This window comes from Neurospora tetraspora (genome assembly GCF_033439725.1).
Source record: "Neurospora tetraspora strain CBS 560.94 chromosome Unknown B0H65scaffold_3, whole genome shotgun sequence".
In the NCBI taxonomy this organism is placed as follows: Eukaryota; Fungi; Ascomycota; class Sordariomycetes; order Sordariales; family Sordariaceae; genus Neurospora; species Neurospora tetraspora.
The window spans coordinates 1,570,600-1,587,459 of record NW_026944385.1 but is presented as its reverse complement, the minus strand read 5'-3'; the positions used below and the strand labels follow the sequence as shown (position 1 = coordinate 1,587,459).

The window sequence follows — 16,860 nt, the reverse complement described above, 5'->3', positions numbered from 1 at the left end:
CCAGTAGGCCCCATATACACGACCCCCATCTTTAGACAGTGATTTTGAACTTTAACCTTTACAACCTTCTTTCTTTACAACCACACCACCTCTGATCACCAGAACAGGCTAGAATCGACCGCACGTACGTAAATATTAATCGCATCAATCACCAAAACAGTTGCTGACTTTCCTGAAGCTTCAAAGCACTACGCGCATTACGCACACCCTCAAAATGCCGCCCTAGGATCCAGATACGCCCCTAGCCAAAACACTATATAAAGTATCACAAGATTACTCGCCATAGTCAATAGCATAGTTTTTCGAAGTATATAGATGAATGCCATAGAACTATCCTATGTTGAAAACATTATGTACTATACGAATCTCTATATAAAATTATGTTACTGAACATCTCTGTGATTTTTTTCATGTATGTGTAACACGATGGAATTTACGATGTAAATGCTAGTTTACGTCTAAATTACTTGCCATGGCTTGAAATATGGGTGCCCGTATAGGGATGGGTGCCCGTGTAAGACGACCCGGGTGCTCGTGGATGAAATGCCGTGAGGCTGTCGGGATCCAGAAACTGAGCCACATGAGACCCGGATCCGGCGGATGTTGTAAAGCCGGCGGACTCCGCTACTATAGCCAAACCCCAGTTTCCCCCTTACGGCGTTCTTGGGGTCGTAAAACTTGTATACTGGCGGTGGTGACAAAAGCCAATGGCTCGCTGCCGCGTCCCAAACCGTAGAATGTCGGGCAACTTGGGTCTCGGTAGCACATCGTAACCCAAGGGCTTGCACAGAACCTGAGGGTTGCTTGAAGATGGTTAGCATTAGTCCAAAGATCGATAATTTGCTGATTGGTGACTTATGTGTGTGTTTGCATACAATCCGATGATCGTTGACCCGACGGGTGGGTGAAGCATGCTCAATTCAGGGCTGGCTGTAGACGTTGTAAACGTATTTAGGAACCCCTCCGCTTCATGCTTGAAGTGGACACATCTTCCAAAATTCGTGGTAATCTACTGGGTTTGTTAGCTGCTGAGGGTATCCATAAATGGAAGAACACGGGTCACAAACCTTTATAGCGTCTAGCTTATACCATTGCGACACCAAGCCAAATAGCTCTATGTGGTCGATTACTTCGCCCCCTTTACCGTTGATGGTAAACGATGACTGAAGGCACTGACGGAACGCAATTGGAAAGGAATCGTACTCCTTTCTTGTTCCGTAGAATACCCCAGCCGGCTCATCATCGTAATGGAAGCCGAAGCCTTTGAACGCCCCATACGCCGAGTAAGGATCTGTGTAAGCAACTATTCTGTTGAGTGTCTTCAGTCTCTCCCCTCTTTCCCCGCCAAAGGGGATGTTAAGGACAAAGTCTGAGCCTTGATCTTCTCGCACAGCAACTGAGCCGTGGATACCTGGCTTTGTCTTGGGAGTGAGGATATCTTGTTCGTTTTGAGGGATAGACGGACTCCACAGCACAGCCTGGGAACGTGGTTGCGTGGCCTTCTTCGCGAAGGGACCAGTGGAGATATCCTCTTCCTCCTTACAAACCGATGACTGGCACTCAAGCGACTGAAGAGAGACAATTCTGCAGGCAGCCTATAACGGTAAATGTTAGTCTGGGACTCCAAAAGGCATACAGTGAAGATAAAGTACTTACATCAAGCCCAGCAATGATGCCCGTTGGAAGGCCTCCACCAGTAGGGGTAACGTCTGCAAGACCCAAGCCACTTGTGCTTGTATCCAAATTACCCACTGTGAAAGGGTGAAGCATGGGGACACACTCAGGGTTAGAAACAGGCCGAACTAGAAGACCCAAGCCAACCACACCATTGGCAAGACATGCCACACGGAAGCCAGACAACTCATCATCAGCTTTCAAGGCGACGATAGTTTCACTTTCTTGGATAATGACGCCCACTCTACAAGCCTGATCAGACCTGGCAGACAGAACCCTGATGCCACAGACATAGGGACGTTGGTCAACTCTCAGAAACGATACACCGACGCACATGGGCGCCTGTAATGAAGGGTCTGGGAATATGGCAGCTTGCCCAGCAAATATCGTTGTGCCAGCGCTACGTTCCAATGCCTTGGTAACAGGACCACCGCGGAGAGGCAGGGGACAGACCAATCTCCCGGCTACGTGGCCCTCGGGAATTTGTACGAAAGGAGTACCTGTATCACTGTCACCGTTCGTTGACGACCATATGTGCTCAATTGCCAGAGTAATGCAACAGGACATCTCTCGCAACATGCGCCAAATCCTCCGTCTGTTTCTCAGGTTCATGACTTCAGTCACCTTGCTCAACTCGAGCCTGAGTGTGGAATGGAGTTGGCGATAGTCTGTAGGTGGTTTGGTGTCGGGGAAGGGACGACCAGGGTAGAAGAAGCCCATCTCGTTCCCACACTCGAAGCGACTGGCCCAGAAGGACCTGGGAAGCTGCAAAGGGCTCGAGACGCTCGCAACAGACCTAGATGCTAGGCGAAGGTTGCAGACGTCGGGGGAAGGGAGAAGATTCAGAATCTGGTGAATCAACTCTTCAGGGAGCGTGGAAAAGGGAGTATCTGTTGAAGATGCGGAGTGAAAGTTGGGGTTGATGGTGTAAAGGTGGTCGTTATGCTGATGGTCAACCACTTGTGGTGAGCCATCCAGTGTTGGTAGGTCAGAGGGATCTGCCATCATGATGGCCCGGTCAGTGGGAGCGTAGTCCCGGGGCAGAACGAGATCGGCGGCGCGGTAAGGGGGAAGATCATGCGGAACTACCACCTGGTTGAGTTTGGTGAGTGGCATACACGAGAGATATCTGAACAGAGCCTCGGCGACAAGTCCAACCTGCTCTTGAGGTGTGCGGCAGGCTGTGACAGAGTCTGGAAGACCAGGCAGAATGCCAGCCAAGAACAGCTGCCAGCAGGCATCGTGGAAGACGAAGGTGAGGTACTTGGGGTGGTTAGCCTGACCGTTGCCAGACTGGCCCAAGATGGCATCATTCCGGGCCCCCAGATTGAGGAGGCCTGTGTCTGTTCCGTACGGAACATCGGGATTGTGACTAGCCTGGAGCACTCCCCACCGAGTCAAATAGCCAACACCAGTGAGGAAGGGAGAGGAAGTGTCTCTGACTGTTCTCACTGCCCTAGCCTCTTGATTCCATTCCAGCCTGGGAATTGGCCCGTCGTCATTGTTGAGGTCTTGCTCGACTGGTGGGATGATGGCCTGGCAGAGGTTGCATACGATCCTGAACCTTGTCCCCATGGTTGTTGGATGGAAGCAGGGAATACGGAATGTATGGGGGAAGGATATGATTCGACTAGGAGGTGCAAAGGATGAAAGAAATGACGAAGAGAGGATGAAACACGAAGAATGCGAAGAAAGTGGAAAGCTTCACGTTATAAAGCACCATGCGGGAAGGCACCTCCAGTCGAGGCGCTGTTGCCTAGAATTGGTACCTGTTGTGTTATTGGAGTCATGGGAAGGAGTCATCGCGGGTTGTTACACTGCAACATCCCCTAGCGTATAGAGTGAAACATGACTGTTTTTCAATTCCTCAAGGTACCACAAGCTCACAAGTTAAAAGTTTAGTTACGAATGGCCATTTGCTTCTTGAGTAGAGTAAATAATGTTTTGAAGCCGTTGCCGGAGAAGAGCATCAACACATTTGTTGTTGGTTAGATGCCCCTGTACATTGACCGTCTCCGCAGCGGACAGCACGGCAATGACACCCGGACCTGCAGCAGTGGCGGGGCCCCGGGAGCTGTCATCCCCGCTGCGGGGTCTGCAGGTGCTGAATGGCCCCCCGCAATGGGGAGTGGCCCTCTGATAACCTAAATCACGTCCGTGACACGTCCGGTCGCTCCAGTAGCCCCGTCGTCCTCTCCCGCCTCAAAACCACTTCCACTGTCCACAACACCACAGGCAGATTCCGTCCCAACAAGCTCAATACACAAAGATAAAATACTCGTTCCGCAGATCCGTCATGTCCTGCAGCGCGTTATCCTTCCCGAGCGACCGTTGCTGGTGGGCATCGGCACCCCCGACCTCCGCCGTCTTTCCCAGCTCCTCCCGCCTTTGAGCATGCCGGCGATTGAGGAACATGAGGTAGAAGGGAATCAGGCCGGGTCGGTAAAGAGGCGCCTGGCCGGTCGAGTACAGCAGAGGCCCGATGACGTTGCCAGTGCACATTCCTATAAACACCATGGCCGACGTGCACTTCTTTTTGGTATCACCTTAGGACGCCCTTGTGCTCTCGCGACACCGTCAGCATCAGGATGGTTCCGATCGTGGGCAGGACGCTGACGCCAGCAATCACCAAGCCCTTGCGCTGGAACCTAGTGGCTAACCAGCCAGTCCCGACAACGGCAACGACCTGGATCACGCCGAACGGAATGTTGAACAGGATGGTCTCGAAACTCGAGTATCCAAAGGACTTGACGATGAGGTTGCCAAAAGTCCCAATGCCACCGCTGGCGATGCTGTATCCCAACATCAGTTTGCTGTCTTTTTTGCTGATCTAAACATGTAACCGAAACGGACAAAAAACACTTACGAAATCGCAATGATAGCAATGAACCAACACCATGTCTTCAAGTCGAAGAGCGTTTCCACCACGTGGTCCCATCGCCACGTCCTTGACGCGACACCCATCTGGTTCGCTCTGAGCCGCCCGACCGCAATAACCTTCTCCCGTTCTCTGAGATACTTGGCCTCCATCGGCGAGTCTGGCACTGAAGATGAGAACAACAACGGAATACACGACTGTCAAGAGGCCGCAGAACAACAAGACAATCTGGTAGCGGAACATCTTGTCGCTGTGGATATGGCCCAGGCCGTAGGTGAAGAGGCTGCCCACGATAAAAGTCACACCGTTCATGGCGTTCCAGTAACTCGTCCGCAGAGTCTGTTCGCTCCGGCGCCACCACATTTGCGTGACAGCAACGCAGCTCGGCGCGATCATGGCTCCGAACGACCCGAGCACGAAGCGCATCCCGAGCAAGGACTTGAAGTCGGGTATGCCCCGAGGAGCAAGGGCAGAACACAAAGGTCGATCCGGCGCAGAACGGCCTTTTCCTCTTCGGTAGTGAAGGATGACCCGCCTTCGGCATGGTTCGCAAGGAAGTCTGTAGCCTTGTCGCGGGCAATCCTTTGGTGGGCTCGTTATGGACAGGCGCAAGAGTGATATCGTCCTGTCCCTTCCCCTGGTCTGCAGCCATGGTTGTCTTCGGTCAAGGTTTTGTTGTTAATGTGGGATCTTGGCCAGTGCTGGATCGTCGTCCTAATAACGGGCCCAGCGGGCAATGTCTCGTCTGATCCCCGGAGGGCGGCCCTTTCAGATAAAGGGTGCTGGGCCATCGACCGCCTTCTTTTACCCCGAACCACACCACTTGTATGGCAAGAGGGTTGGGTATTTCCCAGGAGTCTGGGACGAACCACGGAGGCATCAAAGCCCAGCCACCTCATCTCATGACGGAACACCCAAAGAAAAGCGTCCTCTACTTCAACTGGCTGTAGAGTTTGGATGTCTTTGCAGGGTAGGTTGTTTACCTGCCTTCCCTTCATCTACACCATTTACCTTGGTCGTGATATGTCAATTTTCTAGACCATGTTGCCCTGTGTTTAACCAACCCAATCCCATGCCATGATCTTGCTCTCTCCGCACTTCCCCACGTTTTTGGGGGTTGAAGGATGCAGTGATGTTGAGGTGCATACCACCATTATTCCCATCAAGCCGGCACCTGTGTCGATGCATTCGTCCTCTTCAGCCTAATGTTCGGGATCTGGGTTATCTATGACCGAGGGGCACGGGGCGAGCCGGAACCGAGGAACATGATAGACATCCATCTTGACACTGGGTGCTGTTCGATTTTCTTTTCCTCTTAACGTTCCACGCCTCGTGCCTTTTGCTTCACACAACTGACATTCTCCTGGCTGGCCCGCAGCACTCCGCGGTAGAGCTCTCTCACAACTCGACTTCCTCCCAGTTGGCTGGATCTGAACAGCCACCCTCAAGATGAGCGAAGCATCCCAGTCCCTTGTCAAAGGTGGCATGGGAAGAAAACGGTACGCCATCGTCGGCACTGGTGGCCGAGCCGACTTATTCTACAATGCCATTGCAACTGATTACAGCTCAACCTCGTGCATCGTCGGGCTATGCGACACGAATCACGTCAGGATGGACTACGCCAACAGCCGGCTCGAGGTTCTGGGCCACGGCAAAGTGCCCACCTTTCTGGCTACTGACTTTGATGCGATGATCAAATCCACTGCTCCGGACGGGTTATGATTTTGAATTGTTGGGACTGCTGGAGATGGCGAGGGATCATGATGCCCATCATGAGCTGTTTAATGTGGAGTTTGGAGCGATTCCGGGGTTGATGGATAAGCTGCATGGGACGGATTTGAGGAGTAGGAGGAGGAGGAGGGAGTAGAGGGAGAGGAGGATGAGGAAGGAGGATGAGGGAGGGGAAGATGGGGAAGGAGGGGGTGGATGAGGGGAAAGTTGTGGAGACCGGGACGCTGAAGAGGAGGGATTCGGGGGTGGAGATGTTGAAGGAGGATTGAATGGGATGAAGTTGAGAATTTGGGAAGGAAGATGTGAAGTGCAAAGGAGGCTGAAATTGAACGAATGTTTCCTTTACCGAATCAGAGTGTCCGATTTAGGTGCATGTCCGATGACAGCGCCTAAAAAGCGGGTTTGGAGATGACGGCTGCTCCTGTGCACGACGTTGGGAATTGCAGTCATGATCATATGCTCTGCTGCAAGTTCAAGCAAAAAAATGATGGTCTCAAGATTGGCATCAGTGAGTAAAAGTTTAAGCAACAAAGGTGGAAGAAAAAAAGATCAAAAGAAAAGATAACTCGATCCACCCAGGGGTCGAACCTGGAACCTCCTGATTCGTAGTCAGACGCTCTGCCATTGAGCCAGCGGACCTTGTTGAATGCTTGACTCAAACCTACCATACATAATCCCGGGTTTGTCATTCCTCCCTCCAGTGTCCCACTTATCCCCCTCAACACCACCCCCTTTCCTCCCCCCCCTACCCAACAGTAGTATAAGCACAAGGCTGATAATCACTAGCATTACCCCCCCTACTAAACGGAATCACCCCCACAGTCTCCCCATTCCCACACACGCAATGATTTCCCACCCCACTATCCGGGTCCGCCGCATTCGAACAGAAAGGAGTACCCGTCAGCGAGGCAACGGGAACAGTCGTCCATTTAGGGGAGGTAAACGTCGTCAAGTTTGCAAACGGTGTCGTCTTGAATGTGAACGACTTGGATGATGATGTTCTGGATGGCTTTGTAGACGATGGCTTGTTGACGGTCTTGGACACCACGGTGGTGGTAAAGGAAGTGAGGGTCTTGATTACGGAGATGGTCGTGGTTTCATCATCTGTGGCTGCACTGCTGGGCGTTGGGTAGGTGTTATGGTCGCCCCAGGTGTCGGAGTAGCTGGTCCAGGTGGTGGTGTAGGGAGTGGTGAAGTTCCAGGTGGTAGTGGGTGTGGTGAAGTTCGAGGAGGACGTGGTGGTGTCGGAATCTGAGTAGTAAGGGTATTCTGGTGATGATGTCGTTGTTGTAGACGTTGTGCTGTCACTGCTGTGTGGTGTTGGTCGTGGTGGCCAGAATGGTGGGAGCGAGGTGTATGACTCGGTGAAGTAGTAGTATTGTGTGGTTTCGTCCTCGGTTTGAGTGCTGGTTAGGGCGCTGGGGACGTCCCGGATTTCATGCTTATGTCTGGGTGGTCCTGCCAGTCCTAGAGAGACCCCCGAGAGGAGGACTAGGGGGAAGAGGGCTGTGCTGAGCGATTGCAGAACCATCTCGAAGTCTTGCAGAAGTGATGGTACTAATAGGTCGGGGCTATCCTGTAGACGTTGAAGCTAAATGTGAGCCCAACTCTGACTGGTAACCGGCGAAGCTCGAGTAAACGGTTCCGAGCATCTTTGGCTGGACACAGCCCACATCTAATACCTACCCATATATGCTCCTATTTCGATACTTCAGGGCATAAGACCACGAAGGCGGAGAGTGTAACCGGCACATGATGGGTGAAACGATACACGAGCTGTCAAAAAGTCGTGGCCGCGTTAGCTGTATCACAGACACGTTTGCTACCATCCTCCAGTTATTGTGCGGTCCTTTGTCGGTTCTGGTAGCTGGGTCCCTTGGTATCCGTTGTCACAGGTACCACAATATTCTGTAGCTCCGTCCGGATGGTGTTGAAAGAACATCGCTGTAGGTTTGTTCGCTTGTCATCATGCCAGTTTACTCGGGGACGTTGTATCATCGACAGGGAATACCCGTGTGATATCGCAACTTGGCGGAACATCCGTCGATGGACATGGCACCGAAGATTCGAGGTGGTACGCGTTCTAGCCCCGAGCCACTTGAGTATGCGCAGAGATTCTAAGCAGACACAGTAAGTGATGAAGATAGAGGAGACTGAGTCGGCATTGGATACCTTAGGGGAGGACATGGAATTGAGGTCTTGGTATTGAAGACTCCGCCAGATAATTAGGCCCGCGAGCCATTAAGTTGGACGTATGAAACTTGTCGAGAGCGTGCCAGAGAAGCCTTTCGAAGATTCTGCCGCGTTGCCAGTTGAGAATATTTGAGGCCATTAGATTCATCCCATGGATACGGGAGCAGAAATAAATGGGCAAAAACGTCCGTCCCCTATCAGCAAACTTGGTCAACAGCGGTCTTGTAGGACAGAATTGTCCAGGGACTCGAGAGCCTTAATAACCTGTTCGTAACCTGCATACACTTCGTATTTTCGAGCAGACTGACGGATTCCGTCCTCATGTCTGCCTGACTACTGACTGCCGACTGCATATGTCGACCTGGGCGGGCACCAATCCTGGAGCTTGGATTATTGACGGGCACATACACACCCCGTGAATTTTCTCTGTCTCGAGTCCTCCTTGGGCGGGAAACTAGGCAACCGTTGACCATCATTCGCCAGTGTCCAACGAAGCAGAAAGAGGAAATCACCCCAACACCAATCAGCAACCAGTGTAACATTGACGAAGACCCTTGCCACGACCATGTCCAAACATGTCCGCCCAAGAGCAGCACCGGCCCAGAGGCCACCGCTGTCTGGCCGCCAACAAGCCCAGAAGGCACTTGACTTGATATTCTTACTCGTCTGCATTGGAGAACTGTTCATCGCTTTCTATATATTACGGTTCTCTGTAAACCGTCCACGCGGTGCTTTGATCAGCTCCTCCCAGATACCACCAACATCCTCTCTGACGCCAACCATGACGATGCTCAACGACTGGGAGAACATTAGCAGCGACGGCAAGGGCCAAGGTTCCGAATACCCAAAGACCGATACCTATATGGGCAGCAGTGATGCTGACTCCAGCCCAGCCTACCAAGAAGTAGAACATCACGACAACATGTTCCCCCATCTCCCCAACCAGCCGCCTCAGCTGGTTATCATCGGCGCCACCTGGGGTGGCGTTAGTGTTACAGACGATATCCGGGCGATGGTGGCATCCGACGACAGCATCATCTTCGACATGTACAATCTCTACAACGTGTTGACGCCCGATCCAGCTTACGGAACCGTCAAAACCTTGACAGTGCTCTACCAATTCGTGGGGTTGAACAACAACGGGGGAGTGCACCTACTCAACCTCCCCGAGCATACCGCCGTCCTCAGTATCAGGGCCGACAAGCACACCGAATCGACAGAGCAAGAAGCCGCAGAAGAAACGTCAGATTTTGTACAAACCATCCACCGGCCGTGGCGGACGGGACTTCCCTACAACGGCTCGGTGGAGATCCTGGCGGCGTTGTACGGACCGGAACGCATCGAGACGCCGTCGGTGTTGCAGGAACTGGTCAAGTTCTTCGAGGGGAGGAGGGGCCAGATCCGCATGACGAACGCGTTTTGGAAGAAGGATACTTGGCCGGGCGTTAGGAAGTCCTGGACGGTGTACTTTCGGTTTGCGGACTCGAAGCGGATTCAGGTCGTTACGGGCATGGAGGACGGCGCGCTGGAGGTGCCTTGGGGGAGGTTCTAATGGAAAAGGAAGGATCATTCGGAAAGGATCATGAATAGAGGATATTTGCCTCCTATTCAGAGACTCAAGACGGCGTCAGTATGGCCTGAATACGGAGGGGAGAGTTGTGGTCTTTGGTGGTTGGGCTCCAAGTTGGACATATGAGGGTTAGGGTTTTGGCATGTCACTTACACTACAGGCGAAGATAGCTGCATCGTCTGGGGTCTTGGGCGGGGGCTGGCCACTCCCCGCAAGAAACGGGCAGGAAGAAAGAACTTGATTGGGAATTGAATCCTCTCACTTACATCACAGCACTTGATAAACGCTTGATACCAGATATTTTCCACGTGCTGTATGTATTGCAAACAACAACCAGGTAAAGCTTGGCCTGATCGGTGGAAGTAGTCCACTAACCTCCACGCCGGTGTTGGTGGCTGATAAGGAGATAGGCAGTGAGGGGTCCCCATCCCACTGCACCAGACCTGTTGGTCGCCGAGGTTAAAGTACTGTCTAACTATTCAGGTAGAGCTCAGATGTAGGCTGTGAAAGGAAATGGAAGGAAATATCTGTCGCTCACCGAGCCGTTATCAGTAAAGAAGAGCGCGATCAGAGCAGCACTCCAGCAGTCAGAGATAAGAACAGTAAGGTTGGCGTCTGCGGACGGGATCGGAGGCAGACCTTGTCAATGCCGCAGCATCCTCCTCTTCGCGTTGTCATGAAATCGATTTGGACCATGAACACGGAATCGCCAGGGCGCTCATATTGTGCTCGGGCAGCTTCAACAATGGAGGATCAAGTAGATGATGTTTTTGTTGTTGTTCGTCGTCGATGACGAGACCTGAAGTCTTACTCGGCGCTCAGATACAGAAGGAGAGACCGAATGGGGGCCTGGGCTTGGCACATTGACCCCGCACTATCACGGAACGTGGAGCGGCAGGCACGCTCCCTCACTGCAGCTCGGCGACGCAGCTCGGCGAACCACACCACCACCGGCTCAAGCGGTCACTACAACCGGGCGAGTTATCAGTGGACGATAAGCCACCCCGGCCGGCATCTCGGGCTTCTCCGAACGCGGGGGAATTTGGGAACTCGGGACTGCGCAACGTGGGACAAACAATCTCACCCTGCGATCCGATATTACCGCTTCTCCCAGCATCGCAGAGTCAAACTCGGATTCGCCATCTTCTTTTGTCTCGGAAAGTTCGCGTTGTATCGTCGTGTCACGGCATTTAGAGTTCAAGACAACGGTCTCGGAGCCGGTATTCCTTCTCTACCAACAACACCGACTTCAACACTCGAAAGCTCGCGATAACAGCGTGGAGCTGACCTCGATCATGGCTTCTCGAACAACCCCAGACCACTTCGGCCTCTTCTTAACCGAAATGGGAATAGAAGTACAGCAATCGGGGGAACGACAATGCTACCTTGGGGTCCTGCAGGTCCATCATCCACACCGCGGACACTAGCTCTTATGGTACAGCAGCTAATCCTTCCGGACCTACGATAAGACATCCAGGCCCCATGCATATCGGATCTTACTCTCAGCTTGATCAAATTATTGGTAGACAAATCGGTCAGCGCTGGAAAGACCATGACATACAGAAATCTCCAATGAACGTCTCACGGATCTCTCCCAGGGTCAGGAACGGCAGCACGAGAAGGTTAAAGGTACCAGTTGATCATGTCTGGGGAAAATATAAGCTGGCGATGCCGCCCCCCCAGATTCGCCATGAAGACATCAGCAACTGCTACACCACTACTTTCTGTCCCAACGTTGTGCTCATCAGGCAACAATGGGTCTCCTCGACACTCTCAGCCCCCGAGCCATTATGGCCTCGGCCTTGGTGCTGAGCTCCCTCGCCTACGATGTCGTCGCTCGACCTAGCCCCGAACCCAAAGCCGACTGTGTACGAAAAGGCCCTGCTCGCAAGAAGATGTCGAATCACATCAAACGCGCCATTGAGGGTCAGAGCCACACTCGACGAGCCGAAGAGGTCCCTTGCGCCGATGTCCTAGCAAAGAGCATCATTGCTCCCAAGCCCAACGTCTGGGGACCGCTGACAGGCGAAGAGATTTCATCGGTGATAGAGTGGCTCTTCGCGCAGGAAGAATTCAACCTGACTGTCACCGAGAAGGCTGGACCTTGGGATAACACCATGTGAGTCTGAGACACTCGGCAGGGGCTCTGTGTAAATTCTAACAGTTATACCACTAGCCAACTTGTCGAGGCCATGTGGCCAAACAAGACCGATGCCCTTGCCTTCATTGATGGCGATGCGCCTGCTCCTACCACGTACGCCCACGTCCTCTTGAACAACCGCGCAACCGAAAACCCTTACTACGCCGACATCCTCGTCGGTCCTCTCCCTCTCGACAATGCAACCGTTTCATGGGAGCCCCTTACTTTTCCTTACAACAAGCCCAGCGGTGATGGAAAGGTCCGTAACCTCGATGCGGACGATGACATTATATACGAAGAATGGATCTGGAAGATTAGCGCCTCTATTGCCGACATCACTCTCGACCTATGGAACGGCACGGCCATGGTCTGGAGAACGACACCCTAGACGTCTGGGGTATTGATCCCTTGTGGCAGGATGATGGCAGGATCATCCGTTGGGACGGCTTCTGGACCCTCCCTCCAGCTGACGATGTTTTCGATGCTGAAACCCTGCTGCCCCTGGGCCTGTACTTCATGTCCGACATCACCGGCCGTGACCCTAGCAAGTGGTCGCTCGAGGGGTGGCTCTACAACGGCACCTTCTATGCAACCACCGAAGAGTTCCGTGAGGCGTACTGGAGCTCTTGCTTCAAGAAGAACGGCCCCAATCTCCCCGGTGCCTGGGCGGACACTGACCAGAACGGAGATGTTCCTCCTCTGGATTACGACTACCCCCCGACCATCGTTGCTCCAGCTGGTGCGAGATACGGCGTCGATCATGAGCAAAAGTACGTCGAGTGGATGGATTTTAGCTTTTACATTGGATTTACCAGAGATACTGGCATGGCTCTGTACGACATTCGCTACAAGGGTCAAAGGATTCTGTACGAGCTTGGTCTGCAGGAGGCATTGGCTCACTATGCTGGTAGGTTTTCGCACATGTTCGCGAGAGATATGCCTGAGCTCGTAACTGACTTGACCAGGTAACGACCCGTTGAACTCTGGCGTTTCCTACCTCGACACCTTCTACGGCTTTGGCCCCTACGCCTTCGAGCTCGTCCAGGGCTACGACTGCCCCACGCACGCCACCTACCTTAACTCCTCCTTCTACATCTCGGAGACCACCCACACGCACATCAACAGCATCTGCATGTTTGAATACGTCTCTGATTACCCGATCCAGCGTCACACCACCAACCGTTACACGTCGGTGACCAAGAACACGTACTTCGTTGTTCGCTTCGTCTCTACCGTCGGCAACTACGACTACTCCTTCAGCTACTAGTTCTTCCTTGACGGCTCCATCTCGGTCGAGGTCCGCGCCTCGGGTTACATCCAGTCCGCCTACTTCGCCGGCAACGAGGACTATGGCTTCAAGATCCATGACAACCTTTCTGGCAGCATGCACGACCACGTGCTTAACTTTAAGGCTGATTTTGACATCCTCGGCACAAACAACTCCGTGGAGCTGGTGACCATGGCGCCCACTACCGTTACATACCCATGGTCTAAGGGTAAGGCCAGGAATACCATGCACTTGGAGAGGTCGTTTGTCGAAAGCGAGGACGAAGGCCGGTTCAACTGGGCTCCCAACCAAGCCACGCAAGTCATCGTTGTCAACGAGGACGTCAGGAACAAGCACGGCGAGTTCCGGGGTTACCGTGTTCTCCCATCTACAGGCACTGCCCACTTGACCGTGCTCAACTCTACCAACCTCGCCAACGCTGGCCGCTGGGCTGAGTACGACATCCAGATCACCAAGCACAAGGATACTGAGCCCAGGGCGGCGCACCCTTACAACAGCCAGGACGTGCACGACCCACCCATTGACTTTTCCAAGTTCTTCGATGGCGAGAGCCTCCGTCAAGAGGATCTCGTCCTGTGGCTCAACCTGGGTATGCACCACCTCCCCCACACGGGCGATCTGCCCAACACGGTCATGACCACGGCGCACGCTGGTGTGCAGTTCATGCCCAGCAACTACTTTGAGGGAGACGAGAGTCGCAAGACGGTCAACCAGGTCCGCATCAACTACTCGGATGGCAAGGCCACCGAGGTCGAGACGTTTGGACAAAAGACCAAGGCCGAGGATTACAAGGGAACCTGCAAGCTGGTGTTCGAGCCGGTCGAGGCGGATCTGTGGGGCTACACCGGTGATATCGTGGTGAGGAAGTTCCCCTATGATCCTAACAACCCGTTCTTCCAAACCGGCTCCATCGTTTAGATCAGCAGGGTGTGTGTAGCAAGTGCTGCTTCTGTGACGAGATATGCTATGAGGGGTTTGGATAAAGGTAGTCAATGATAGTAAATATTGCATTTGGTTGGCTTGTTTATGGCACATGGTGATTCTGTTCCTGTCCTGTTAGACAAATCAAACCCGAGAGTTGATTTGACTTGTTTTCGACTTGCGCTTCAAAAGTATGGTTATATCTGTGGACAACGAAGTCCCTACGATCAACCTGTTGAACCGTGGCCGTCTTAGCATTAAGCTCGTTGAGGTCACAAAGCAGCTTGAACTGACAACACGGAAGCTCGGAGGAACAGAGTGAAAACAGCACCCTGTCGTCGGAACTAGCCAAGACTGAAGCGCCTCGTTGAATAAGGCAGAATCGCCAATATCCAAGATGGAATGACCAATATCTAGACGATATCGTCTAACATCTGGAGAAAATGGTTTAATGTCTGGGAGGAAATACATGTACAAGTAAAGGAAATGGAGGATAGGATGAACTTGGGGGTGGGGTACCAGGGTACCATGTCCAAGTGCACGCTCCAACTGCCCCTTTCGTCAATACGGTCAATTGTGATTGGATACTAAGCAGAATAGATTGACAGGCAATGCCTGCAGAGGTGCGCATCCCCTCTTTGACATTTTTTTTTTGACATTCTCTGGTATCAGGACGTTGAACTCTCCCTTGCTTTTAGGTTCCAGGACCATTTGAATCATCTTTTTAGAGGAGATGGGCACCCTATTTCAGCTTGTCACCAGCCCATAAGCGGACTACAACACCATCGCCGTTCGTGGATGACCCGATGTAGAGCCCGCGACGGTGGTTCGGCTTCTCTAATATAATGAGATGGACGGCCCATCTATTCGGGGTGCCGAGGATGTGGGTCGGGAACTGCTTTAGTTCCTCCTCAATGGTGGGAGATTCTTTGTTTGCATCTGGCACTGCGAAGAGGTTCCATGCAGATGACCAGACGGGCTTGGATATTAGCTTTATTACGCTGGATAGCTGCTTGCAGACTGCGTTTCTCATTGTTTTTCCCCCCGGTGATGGGTAAGTTTCCCTCTTCTGTTTGATAATCACTCACCGTCTTACTAACCGCTTTCACAGGGCCCTATGGACTAATTCCTTCTTAAGGTAATAAGTCGTGTTAAGTTCAACCTCGCTACCTGCCGCGTTACTTTCACTGATCAATTGCTCGTATCCAAAGCCCAGCCGCTTATCTCTCTCAACCCTCTCACGCCTCCTTTATCAGCCCTTTGTTTCTTTTACCAGTCTCGTACGACAAAATGTCTTGAGGAGTTGTATAACGTCGACGATCATAGTCAAGGCATACGGAACACAGGACCGTATTCGGTGACCGAGGAGGATTTACGTACCGTGTTGGAGACTATGACCAGTGTAGCTGTGCGCGGCGGCGTACCTCTATACGTCGACCACTCCGTATACGATCAATATGCCCGTCTGAGTCGCGCTACAAAAGACGGCCTCGGAGGGCAGCCAGAGGCACAGTTCGTCAACAAGTACGCCAATGCAGTGGTCCCAAACATGAGAAGGAGGGCTGCCATCAGGCGGAAGTATCTCGAGTTTGTTCCGCGACCTGATCTGGCGCACCGTCCCATCCAACCAAAGCCGTCAAATCACGCTGGCGCCCAGGTAAACTCCGTCACCGAGACAGGCCCCGTTGTCAAGTCAATCACGGCTGCTGCGTCTCCGGCTCAGTCTCGGCAGTAATCTGTCACATCCATCTCTTTTTTCCGTCGTCAAACCTGACTATCAGATCAGACGATGTGTGGTCTGCCTGATTGTCAGAAGGGAGTCTAATGCGGATGGATGATGCTTGGGGTTTACTGACGCCATCTTGGCTATCTAGCCGTGAGAACGATTCTCTTTACCCCTGGAGGCAGTGTTTTGGGAGTGCGAATGAGCCTTAGTAGCTCAGTACTGTTTTATTATTGATAAGAGATGATTTTGTTAATGGATAGTTGGAGGAATGGCTGGACGAAGTGGGAAAGGCGACAGTTAACTGAGAATCGAAGAGAAGAGGTGCGAGTGAGGAAGGAGGGATCCATAAATAGATATCGTTCGATGTTGATACAATCGGGCACTCGCTGTGTCAGATCAGCTGCTTGATCCTGGGTCAGTGTCTGGGCCGGACGACTTGTCCTGTTTGTTTCTAGACTACCATATGAGACGGAATAATAGATACAAACGAGACTGTGGGAATCGCAGTTTTGAGCCTTTGAGTCTGATTGACCTTTGAGCGAGCTATCCCTCATGTGAAAATGACAGACATTGAGCAAAATTTTGCCCGTCTTGCCCGCGACTTTACTTTGCTTTGTTGCTATGGTTTGTTCTTTAGTTTGTTGTAGTTGGCTCGTATACATCGATGATTCAGCTCGTATCCGTCTGCCAGTCACACTGGCAACACTGTCAGTTTGATGCCCCACGCCTCGCTCGACTG

The 16,860-nt window shown here is 52.4% G+C and overlaps 6 protein-coding genes and 1 non-coding gene across 7 annotated transcripts; 3 read left to right on the top strand and 4 right to left on the bottom strand.

Moving 5' to 3' along the window:
* Positions 1-908: 908 nt before the first annotated feature.
* B0H65DRAFT_154178 (uncharacterized protein) lies at positions 909-3,343 on the bottom strand. Its single transcript, XM_062821124.1, has 3 exons — positions 1,657-3,343; positions 1,068-1,595; positions 909-1,012 (listed from the first exon to the last, which is right to left on the bottom strand). Exons 1-3 carry the CDS (start codon positions 3,247-3,249, stop codon positions 1,010-1,012), a joined length of 2,124 nt encoding a protein of 707 aa, XP_062682813.1. The 5' UTR covers positions 3,250-3,343; the 3' UTR covers positions 909-1,009.
* Positions 3,344-3,930: 587 nt separating this feature from the next.
* Positions 3,931-4,978, bottom strand: B0H65DRAFT_507756 (major facilitator superfamily domain-containing protein; the record flags this gene model as incomplete). Its single annotated transcript, XM_062828166.1, has 4 exons — positions 3,931-4,206; positions 4,250-4,466; positions 4,541-4,698; positions 4,733-4,978. The coding sequence occupies 4 exons, from the start codon at positions 4,976-4,978 to the stop codon at positions 3,931-3,933; spliced, it is 897 nt and encodes a 298-aa protein (XP_062682812.1).
* A 1,023-nt stretch (positions 4,979-6,001) lies between these two features.
* B0H65DRAFT_547545 (uncharacterized protein) lies at positions 6,002-6,419 on the top strand (the record flags this gene model as incomplete). Its single annotated transcript, XM_062829527.1, has 2 exons — positions 6,002-6,208; positions 6,300-6,419. 2 exons carry the CDS (start codon positions 6,002-6,004, stop codon positions 6,417-6,419), a joined length of 327 nt encoding a protein of 108 aa, XP_062682811.1.
* A 431-nt stretch (positions 6,420-6,850) lies between these two features.
* Positions 6,851-6,922, bottom strand: B0H65DRAFT_t156. The gene has a single exon. It is a non-coding gene; the product is annotated as a tRNA-Arg (tRNA).
* A 106-nt stretch (positions 6,923-7,028) lies between these two features.
* Positions 7,029-8,010, bottom strand: B0H65DRAFT_570867 (uncharacterized protein; the record flags this gene model as incomplete). Its single annotated transcript, XM_062830465.1, has 1 exon — positions 7,029-8,010. The coding sequence occupies exon 1, from the start codon at positions 7,812-7,814 to the stop codon at positions 7,029-7,031; it is 786 nt and encodes a 261-aa protein (XP_062682810.1). The 5' UTR covers positions 7,815-8,010.
* Positions 8,011-8,790: 780 nt separating this feature from the next.
* B0H65DRAFT_154087 (uncharacterized protein) lies at positions 8,791-10,111 on the top strand. The gene has a single exon (XM_062821123.1). The coding sequence runs from the start codon at positions 9,042-9,044 to the stop codon at positions 10,026-10,028; it is 987 nt and encodes a 328-aa protein (XP_062682809.1). The 5' UTR covers positions 8,791-9,041; the 3' UTR covers positions 10,029-10,111.
* Positions 10,112-11,800: 1,689 nt separating this feature from the next.
* On the top strand, positions 11,801-14,392 carry B0H65DRAFT_441327 (amine oxidase catalytic domain-containing protein; the record flags this gene model as incomplete). The annotated part of the gene is made up of 5 exons (XM_062825520.1): positions 11,801-12,165; positions 12,223-12,553; positions 12,604-13,093; positions 13,152-13,420; positions 13,454-14,392. 5 exons carry the CDS (start codon positions 11,801-11,803, stop codon positions 14,390-14,392), a joined length of 2,394 nt encoding a protein of 797 aa, XP_062682808.1.
* Positions 14,393-16,860: the final 2,468 nt, after the last annotated feature.